The following is an 11,023-nucleotide window of genomic DNA, read 5'->3' as shown; positions in this document are numbered from 1 at the left end:
AACAGATGAGAGGCAGCACCAAAGAGTGAAAGACTAAGGAACAACTCCCTTTTTTCAAGAGTTTTAGCTTGCCAGAGACAGATGGTGCTGCTTCCACATGGTTAGAGCTGGATGGTACCCTACCCCCCAACCCCTGACGGATGTCAAGCCTATTTTTGTAAATCTCTGGTGATAAAAACCATCCATGGCATCTTGTTCATTTCCTCCTCACTACTTAGTCTGCCAAAAACTTTAAGCTCTGCTTTCCTTGCCACATCTACAGACCAGCACTATTTGTCCTGCTCTCAGTGACTAATGATGATTGTGCACATCCCTTGTCTTTGCAAAAGCCTTTTTCAACAGGAGCACAAGGGCTGCAAATGGTATCTCAGTACCTGGGACCACTTTTGTTAGCCCTGAAGCAATCAGACAAAATGATGAAAAGAAAAAAAAATCTATTTTTTTTCCCTCCAAACTCTCATGTGATTAAAATCCATTAAAATGCAAACAGACTTGAATTTTATTTTATCCATCAGTGACCACACTTCACTGTCCCTGGGCTATGGCTGTCTCTTTGTGAATTCCCTGCACGTAAGAGGAGCCAAGCTCTAGGTTTAGGAGCAATCAATCTAGCAAACCTCGCTAAATATATACGTGTGTGTATGTTTCGTAACGATTTCCATTTTTCAAGTTGATTTACATTGATCATTGAAAAGTACATTCAGCCTCATGTTTGCTTAGCTCTGAATAAACAAAGCGAAGGCTGTTGGGTATCCAAAGACAAATGAGACATTACAGATGTAGACAAAACCTATCATCACCCTGAAAGCATTTCTCTTTGAAATTATATAGCCATGCAGAAGTTATTCAGAGTGGAGATTGCTGTATGTGTTTTTAATTCAGGCCAGGCCAGTCGGGGGCAGGGAGGGAGTCTGATGAGCCTTTACACTGTCACTTTTTTCCATCTGTGTACCTGACAATTCAGAATTGTCCGACTCTCTAAGGATGTTTTCCTTTCCCTTGCGTTCCCTAGCTTCCATTTCTCAGGACAGGTCTCCTCAGGTCCATATGTCTAAGTGCATATACAACACACACCCACCTGGATTTTTACCATTAAAATGACAACAAACACATCAACATCCATTTGAATATGGAACTCCACATCAAGCACAACCATGCAAACCCAGTACAGTCAGTGCCCCAGCTGGCTTCATACTGCACAGGAGTATTTCCTTCTCATCTGCAGACCTTGTCCCCTTTTGCAGATAGAAACCCCCTGTTTCAGGGCCAGGGTGGAAATTATAGTTTCCACAGTAACAGTAGGAAGGTGGCGGAAGTCTGGGCACACATGCTGCACAGCACAGCCAGGCTCCTGCACTTGGTGGCTGCTGGCTCTACAAGATGCCACATACCCACCCAATAAATTGTTTTGGTTCCTGTGCAAACACAAATTTTTCAATTGATATGTTTGAGCCATTCATGTCTTATGTCAAACTAACTCAAAACTCCTGCTCTACATGGACAATTCCCCCCAGAAACAAAAACCAATGGCATTTTACAATTATATTTAAGGACCTCCACTTCTGCTTGTAGGCATGAAGCATTCACGGAAAGCTCAGAAGAAACTCCCCGATGAAGAAGGGAAAACGTATTTCCTGGAAAGAAGTCTTCCCCTTTTAGAGTATATCCAAGCAGGAGCTAAGGAACTGTCATTATAATAAAAAGCTCCTCGGGCAGGTTTTGTGGCTCCCTGCTGCTGTGCATACACCAGCTGAAAACACCTTGTTAGCACAGCTAAAGCAGGGAACACAGCAGTCACGTCTGTGTGAGGAGGGGGAACACCTCATTAGCAGTGCTGCGTTGGGTCTGGGCAGACCCCACAGCAGTCCCAGCTCCCCAGCCCTGGCCTGTGCCCACCAGCACTCGAATGTGTGGGAGGGCACCAGCCTGATTTTGGCCATGAACAGGATTTGCCTGGGCAGGGCCAAGACAGAGAACTTTGCACCACCTTTTCCTGACATATGTAGGTTTGCTCTTTCCTTAGCATTAATCACATACTCTGACTTTGCTGAAGGACCAGGGTGACCACCTCGGACATTTCCTTGAGATTATGTATTAATAGTAAAGGTATAAAAAAGACATATAAAAGATGCACAAACCTCTTGATGCCTAACCCCACAAAGGCACAGGGGCCTCACCTGCCACCCTGCCAGGGTACTCAACACTCTCCTAGATGCCGGTGCTGCCAACCAAATCTTCTGGACCAAAAGGCTTTTACTGACACAGGTCAGGCCTAACACTGGGATGCCATAAAGAAGAGCCAAATTATCATATGTTGTTGCATATGCAAGTGGGGGCAGAAGTCACAGTTGGAAATAATGAAAACCAACATGGAGACAATGATTTGTCTCTGCCACAACAGCCTGAACACTTATCCCTTCCTTCCCCATTCCTTTTCAAAACTTTGTCCTAATTTCTGTAAGAGTAAGTTTCATTATTGTTTAAGTACTACCTCAGTAAAGGAACAGGCCGCCATAGAGGACATCAGTGGCTTGAACCATGCTCCTTTTATCAGCTACAGGAGAGCTGACAGGAAACCTACAACGCACCGCAGTGCAGCCCAAATCCTCCCCTGGCTGAGCACCATGCTCTCAGCCAGCCCAGCCTGCAAAAGCAGCACCATGGTACATCAGGCATGCAAGGATTCACTGCTTCATAAAGCTGGCAGAGGAACTGGTTACTGAGAGAGGCTATTTATACAGGACACAGCCAAAATACAACAGCAGTAATGTTAAAAAAAGCGTTGCGTGAGCGGAGGTAACTGAAGGCAACTGGGAGCTGTTTGGGTCTGTGTGTTCACCTTCTTCCCTTCACAGGCAGCTCCCCCTCAGTGGCACTGCCTGGATCTGTGCTGCCAACAAAGCCTCTTCTTGTGTACAAGTGCAGCCAGAGCTAACAGGAAAAACAAGGTAGATGGAGACACACTGCATGAGTTTAAAGTTCGGCAGATTCTTTGTAGTGCTTTGTCAAAACCTGCCAAACCTGCCTGCCAAAGCATCTGTGTTACTAAATGACTGTTAGAGGGAAATTGCTTTTAAGGGTATCTACATCAAAAGGGCTACTATTTTTTTCTATGAAAATGGGTTGTAAATTCATAGACGTAAGTAGAAGAAAATAGACAGCAACTCATCTTAGGATGAGTGAGATGCAGCTAAAACTCTGACCATACCATCATCACAGAAATATCTGATCATCTCAGAAGATTTTACTTGGGAGTAGAGTCAGAGTACAGGATACAGGAAAGCTCTTCAATATCTATAAAACATGCAAAAGCAGCTGAAGTCAGACATAAAATGAATAAGCAGGTCTGTTTACAACTTGCCATTGCATTTGACAGGGTACTCTCTTGCACTTAACTTCTTAGAAAGAGGGATTTGTCTGTGGCAAGGAAGGGCAAAAAGAATCAGAGGTCTTTGCACAATCAACAAATCTCAAGAACTAGAATTCAAACCTCAAAACCCCACGTAATTCTGATCCCCTAAGTCTCAAACCTACAGACAGCATCGGTAGCGATGTGTGGTGACAGCTGACACAAATAAACGCATTTGACTGCAGAAGTGCGTTTGCTCACTCCTGTTCTCACACATCACTGTCACTCATCTGGCTCCTCTCTGCAGCAATTTTCAGGCGAGCGGTTTTTCACAGAACCATTGAATCCCAGAGTGGTTTGGGTTGGAAGGGACTTTAAAGATCATTTTGTTCCACCCCCTGCCATGGGCAGGGACACCTGCTTGGTTGCTCCAAGCCCCGGCCGATCTGGCCTTGGATGCTTCGAGGGATCCAGGGGCAGCCACAGCTTCTCTGGGCACCCTGTGCCAGGCCCTCCCCACCTTCACAGGGAAGAATCTCTTCTGAATATGGAAACTACACCTGCCCTCTTTCAGTTTAAAACCATACCCCCTAGTCCTTACTAAATGCCTGTGTTTTGAGAAGGATCTTCTATACCAAGTGCAGATTTAAATGACTAGCTCATTCCCCATAAGGGACAAAGAGAGAGAATGCCTGCTCTCTAAAACATGAGCTTCCTTAAGAAGCTATTTCAGTAATTTTTTTTTGTCACCTTCGTAGGAAATATTTTTTAACTTCATTTGAACAAGCGGTCCCGTAACTTGTAAAAAGCTCTCTCGCCCACAGAAAACCGGATGTCGAGCTTCAGCTTTCCTCAGAGTAAGAACAAAACCACTTGGGGGACAGTTGGTTTCGATGCTAACATGTCAAGAGTTTCATGCATTAGCCTATTGTTTACATAAACAGCTTCCTTTAAACAAGTGATGTTTTACAGGATTCTGAAGTATTTATTTCAGAAGAGTCTAAAGAGCCTCTTGGGTAACTACCACAGAGAACGTATCACCACAGAAAGCATAAGGCTGAACGATAATACAAGTTAATTAGTTAAAGCAAGCAATCAAGTAACTCTATACCAAAGTAATGGGATAAATAAGTGCACAGAGATAATCTTGCACATGTTTACTTATAAAATGCCATTGCTTTGAGTCCTAAATCACATACTGTTAGCACTGCAAATCTGCACCATTCGTTATTTGGAAAAAAACCAAAGGCCTAAAACCCAAATACTTTCCTCCGGGTTTGTTATTTTAAGGAAAAAAGGGTCAATGTGCCTAGGAAGCGCTCATTTTGTAAGCACGCAGGCGATTCTCATCTCGCGCCAAGTTCCATTACGGGCAGCACTTGTGGAAATGCAAACCAGGGAGCTTTGCCTGAAGAAAATTTTACCACGGCAGAACTTACCCTCTCCCTGCAAGGCCCAAATGTATGTGTGTCAGGAAGAGTTAAGGCTCCCATTTCCAGTGTCAAATAAGCTTAGCAGGAACCGAACCACTGGGTACACTTCCCCTTTCTGTACCCTCTGGCAGCTGCGATTTAGGCCTGTCTTTAAGAAGAACACAGAATTTTGAGAAGAGTCTACCACAGTTTCTTTCATACTGACAAAGCCTGGGCTTGCTGACCCCTCGAGGGGATTGGCAAGGACCAGTCTGGGCCCCTCCTGGGCTGTGGGGCAGGTGCTGACATCCCGCAGACAGCCCTGGGCCACGAGCATCTCCTGCTGCCCTCTGGGACATCCTTCCCCGTTGGGTCTCGCAGCTGAAGCTTCTCTTTCTGGAGGCTCCACCGTTGGAACACAGAGCTTTGTCAAAGACTCCAAATCCGCCCGCTGCAGACACAGCTTCTCCTTTGGAAAGCAAAGACTGTTTTTCCTCCTCCAGCCACCTCTTTCTGACCCTGTCTGGCCTGTTATCAAAGGAAAAGCTTCTCCCACCAAAACCCCAGAGCTTTACTTCACCGGGAGCCCTTTCTCCTAATCTCCACACTTCTACTCTTTGGCTGCCTCTAAGAAAGCTGCATCTCTTCAAACCCCTCTCTCCCTGCAAAGAAAACACAGGAGACAAGACGTCTCCAGGACACGATTACCCTCTCCTAAGATAATTCCCACGCAGTAATTTCTCATGATCAAGGTAATCACAGATAATATTCCTGCATGCGCCAGCTGCCAGACTCCTCCGCACGAGCAGCATGAAGCACATCATCCCGACGGCCCCACGGATACCGACCACAGAAACGACAAAAAGCAACCTGGAACGTGACACCCTGCCACTCACTTGCCATGATTTCATGAGTCAGGAAATAGCTCTCACAAATAGAAACATCCTCATTCATCCCACCGAGTGTGAATTTTTGGTTCTGACTAAGTGGTCTGGGGACTAAATGCGTGGAAATCACCAGCCAACGCTGAAGTGACCGCAACTACTTGCACAGAGACACCATCCGTTAAGTGGAATTAAAATCAGATAAGCACAATTTTATTGGCTTCGGATATTATGGCTAATTATCTCGTGTTGGGCTCATAAATATTCAGCTGCACAGCGCTAGCCTATTGCCCACATTAAACGTTACAACGCCTGGGATGAACCAGGCAAAAGGAAGCAGTGGGGAGGGATGTTTAAGAGATACTTAAAGCTGCCAAATGCCAGCAATGCTCCCTGTGCATCCCCACACCCCTGTAATCACAAATATACCATGTTAACACAACATTTACTACCACGAGAGCACACTACAGTTTAAAAAAGAGAGAGAAACCGGACAGCAATGTGTTATTTTCAGGTTTATAACTACACAAACCTACAGTTCAATGCAACAAGGGATTTTGTACAAGCAGCTATCTTGAATCTGCTCTGATAATTAAAGGTGAAGGAGTTTGAACATTAAGGCTACACCTTTCAACAACAACATCAGGTTTCACAGCACAAGGCATTAGTACAGCACTTAAAGGAACACATGAATAAGCCCAATTGTGTAAAACTTCCCTAATAAAAACCTCACCAAAAATAAACTACTTAAGAGGAGAAGAGATTTGGGAGTGGAGGAACATGAGTCAGTAGAAGGGCTTCTAAAACGAGCAAGTGGTTTTAAAAACATGAATACAGAAAAGCTGCTCCAGTGAGTAATAAATACTAAATTCCTACTCAGGAAGAAACAGCTTTGTATTTTGGGAATTGCTGAAAGAAATTGAACAGGGACCTGTCTCGGTTTTGAGTTATAAATGGGAAAATACAAATGTCTAGATAAGTTTATATGGAAATATATAAGAAATAAAATTTAATAAACCTAGAGTGTAAAGATATTAAGAAGAGCACAGAGTTCAAATACCTGTAGTGAATAATAAAAACCCCCAAACAATTCTGAAAAAGCAAGGATATAAAATATTCTCTCTCACTCAAGGCACAAAAAATCCTCTGTAAAATGAATGAAAGCTTGAAATCAAAATTAAAAGACTGGAGAAACATATTTTTATCCAGGCGACAAAAGAGGAGGAAGGAATTCTGAAGAATTGTCTTTATAAAAATATTAACAAGGGGCCAATTGTGAAAACTAAACACACACTAAATAAAAGAAATCAGTGTTTACCCTCACCCCCTCAAACCAAAACAGAGATATCCAGGGAAGATATAGGTAAGGCATTCTGCTGAAGGATTATTTTGTCATCAGTCTACAATTAAACGCACAGCACCCTGAGATCCAGATAAGCAACAGTGAAATAAATGTTATCTGAGAACCCTCTCACAAACCCATTCCCAAGAGTGTGAAAGGGTCACTGGTAACACTCAGAAATAATAAGAACAGGTGCAGCTGCTCACCCACAGCCCTGGTATCCAAGGCTTTGCCTGCATAGCTCCTTCCTTATCTTCCTTCTACCCATGTCATAGTACGTTCTCAATCAACAAGTTTATCAGAATGACACTTCTCCTTCCTCAAGCTGACAAATTTACTAGAAATTAATATGTTCTTAGATTTCTTAAGTAGTAAATAATAATAAAAGTGAGTAAAAGACCTTTTACCTTCAGGCTTTACAGATGCCAGTGGGAATGCTGGTTCCAAACATCTGGCTCTAGGAGTGGTTAGAAATCAGCAGATGCACACCAAAAGCACTTCATTCACACCCAAAGCCAGCCCAGGCTGCTCCTGGGCACAGCCACACAGCACACCAGGAGAGAGCTCTGCTATTCCTGCTAATTGTCCACTCCATCTGTGCCCTTCCTCCCCAAACCCATGCTGCAGCAGGATGCAGACAGCCTGCCATGCACGCCGGGGCACCTCTGCATCTCGCCAGGGCTCTGGGCAGAGCCGGAGGACGCAGCTCTCCCGGGGTTCAGCATCCTTTCATCGCCTGAGAGGATGAGTGAGTCCATCCAGGAGGGTTTTCCCCAGCCAAGAACCGATGAAACAGTGTCTGAACATGCTTCCTAGACTGTGAGACCAACTGGAAAATATTTATCCAGATCTTGTTTATTCTTTTCTTTTTAAATCCCACTTCCCTCTTCAAGCTGCCATGAAAACAACTGGTTCTCTTTCGGGAGTTAAGCATTTCCTGAAGAAGGCAACCCCTCTGCAATTCCGTCACAGAGATGAAGCAAAACACAAGAGGCCAGGCAAGCATTAGAAGGAAAGACAAACTTTTAAAAAAAGTTGATAACCTCCAAGCATTTCAGAGTTTTAATTGAGTGAGGCTGTGGAAGTAGAGGACTTGGCTCCTTGGACAGAAGAGAGACGGAACGTGCACCCCTGGGTTCTCCTGGTTCAAGTCCAAAGCATGCCTCTCCCACTGTGGATTTCACAACACAGAAAAGGTCTCTCGGGTTTCAGTCATTGTGACAAGAATTTCCTGGGGGACTTTTGATGAAGCTTTTCCGTGTAAAGCTGCTTGCATACTTTGGAGAAACCCCATGTCTCACACCATCCTGTGCCTAGTTTAAGTGCCTGAGCACTTTTACCACAGATCTCAGCTGCGCGAGGATTAACAAGTTCTGCTTCTCATGGACAGGAATACATTCATCTTCTTGGGTTTTTCCTTGAACAGTAAACAGGACTTTAGGCACGGAAAGACACTCTCTGCCCACCCAAGCACCAAAACAGTCAGTGGACAATTCAGTGACCCCCACAGAATTAAACTCCTGTGGTTTTTGGAAGAACACAAGATTTGATCCCTTCTGAGCATCTCGACTGTGGTTGAAGAACACGACAGATATGTATTTCTGTCACCCCTTTTCTCTTCAAGTCACTTCCCTCAGACCTCAGATCTAAACCCCAGGAGCTCACAAGTTTTGCCACTGTTTTAGCAGCTCTCAGCCCACAGTCCTGCACGGGGCAGGAGCCTCTGCCCAGCAGCTCCAGCTAATTAAGGCATAGGCAGCACTTCTTTAAGGAAAAATAAAACCAGTGGAGAGCAATGAGTTGTCCTCTGACTGTGTATCCCACACAGCTGCACCTCTTACAGGGCGAACTGGTTCTGTTAAACACAAGCTGTCACCTACTTGAGGGATCAGACATTGAACGTCTGTGATGGCAAGGGGTGAAAAGAAACCCCATGGAGTCGTTTGTCCATCCCACCAAAAGCTCTGTTTTCCTGTGAAGTGGCCCAAGCAGGACCTGGCTGTTGCAAGTGATTTTATGGGTGACTTCATCAATCTTATTTCCCCAAACACCTTCTCAGCTACAATTTCCTCCCTCGAGAGAGTTTGACTTTTAATCTAGAGACCCATTGTTTTTCTCTCAGTTCCTGAATTGTGAGTCTCTTTGCAAAACCAGTTTTGGCAGGCTCAGACAGAGGTTTGGCCCACCCCAAAGAGGCAAAAGGCCCCGTCACTGTCCCATAGCCGACACAAAGTATTTACCAAGTGATGCCTTCCCACAAATAATACTTTTCCTTTGTTTACTTTACACACTACTAAAAGCAAAGCATCCCAATAATGCAGCCACTGGCAATACTTAGGAGAGAACCATTGGTATCAAAGAGCACCAGAACAGAGGAAAGAAGGATGCTCTGCCCTTCATATACTGTGGGATTTTGATCCAATATGCTCATATCACACAGAATACCTTCCCAGAAGGTCTCAACAACAGTGAGAGCCTGTAGTAGAAACCTTTGTTCCTAATCTGAATAAATACAGAGGAGAGAAAAATACCCCAACCAACTGCTTAATGAGAAGACCTCAACACAAAAGAAAAAGGAGAAAAAGGAGTTCTGTTACTTTCTTTTTCCCCCCCATGTGTTCCACACAATTTATTAAGCATCATCAAGCCAAATTCCTATTGAGAAAGGTCTTGGAGAAATGAATCAGCGACTGTAAATAGATAGGCTTGAACGGATATAGTCCTTCTTAGTTATTTCTTCTTTTTGGTCATTTGTTTTTGTTTTCAAGCAACGTGACAGCTTGCAATAGCAAACACAGTCCTGTCAGGGACATTCCACCAGGACTGAAAGACTGAACACCCCTGCAGACATAGTATATTCTTCTTTCATTGGTACTGCTGAATGTTTTGGAATACTGATGACTTGTCCAGCAGCCTCAACCATATCCAGATGTTATCAGGTTTTTAACATGACAATCTGGAGGACTCTGGAAAGTGCTGAGGTTTTGGGGAGAAGGAAGGTTTATTTTTGGTTTCATTACAAATTTAAACTTGGTGGATTTTTTTCCAGGCATCATCAGTTACCGGGTTCAAGCTGGGTAGCCCACTAGAAAGTTTCAGAAAAGCCTCAGGAAAAAGGCAAGTGTATCCCCTTTCCCTCCCTCTTTCTTCCCACCCTGCCTTAAGAGTGTTGTTATCAGCAGGGTAGATTTAAATGAAATCTCAGACTGGCATCTTGCTGACCTCAATCCCTTGCAATCCCTTGCAACACGGCTGTCCTTGGCATCTACCAGAGAGCAGACACCAATTCAGCTGCTTGATTACGAAATGGAGAATCTGGTATGAGGAACTAGATCCATTCCACTGTCTGGAGCTCTGTTTAAAAGACAGCTAAATTTCTCTCTCTCCCAAGTACTTCATTGACAGGAGCAGGCTTGATAAGTCGACCAAGGCAGCACAACACCACGGAGGGTACTGTGCCTGCAGGACTGCGTACACCACACACAGGATGCACTTGGGAAGGAAACGCTACTGCTACCACCGGCTGATGCTTGTTTTAAAGGGACCTCCAACTTCTAAAGCACACACCAAAACATCTCATACCACTCCCTTATCAGGAAAAGACCCTTTTATTCAGCTGCTTTTTAAAAATCAAGACAGAACATCAGAGCATCACCAATGTCATGTTAATAAAGCCAAGTTACGAAACAGCTTAAACAACTATCGTATGTCTCACTGCACTCACCTGTTACACAAACAGAAGTGGAACAAAACAAAAGTGAGTTCATTACCTGCGCTCCAAACAATTCGATTGTCCTCTGTTGTCCCTTCGGTTATGGACTCCCTGGCAGGGTCCCCTTTTCGGCCCAGTATCTTTGAAAAGCCACTTGAGAGAGAGGAGAAGATGCCACGGATGAAGTAGCCCTGCTGCTCGGCGTCCAGCGAGCGCCCGGCTTGCAGGAAGGGCCTGGCATTGCTGCTCCTGGGCTGCGGCACAGGCTCGGACAGAGAGCGGCTGAAGGGAACCCGCAACGGCCTGCTCCTTGTCGGGAAGAGC

At 44.7% G+C, this 11,023-nt stretch overlaps 1 protein-coding gene across 9 annotated transcripts in view; it reads right to left on the bottom strand.

The window, feature by feature from the left end:
- The window catches only part of RASAL2 (RAS protein activator like 2), a 168,135-nt gene that overhangs the window by 97,771 nt on the left and 59,341 nt on the right, over positions 1-11,023 (bottom strand). For 7 of the 9 annotated variants that reach the window (XM_017737422.1, XM_017737424.1, XM_017737419.1 and 4 more), the window contains exon 2: positions 10,758-11,023. The exons of the other annotated variants lie outside the window; for them this stretch is intronic. In XM_017737422.1, the coding sequence (XP_017592911.1) occupies positions 10,758-11,023 (266 nt within the window). The remainder of the gene's footprint in view (positions 1-10,757) is intronic. 9 annotated transcript variants of the gene reach the window in all.

This window comes from Corvus brachyrhynchos, unplaced genomic scaffold (genome assembly GCF_000691975.1).
Source record: "Corvus brachyrhynchos isolate BGI_N302 unplaced genomic scaffold, ASM69197v1 scaffold466, whole genome shotgun sequence".
Classification (NCBI taxonomy): domain Eukaryota; kingdom Metazoa; phylum Chordata; class Aves; order Passeriformes; family Corvidae; genus Corvus; species Corvus brachyrhynchos.
The sequence above is the reverse complement of the archived record's forward strand: the minus strand, read 5'-3'. Positions and strand labels throughout refer to the sequence as shown.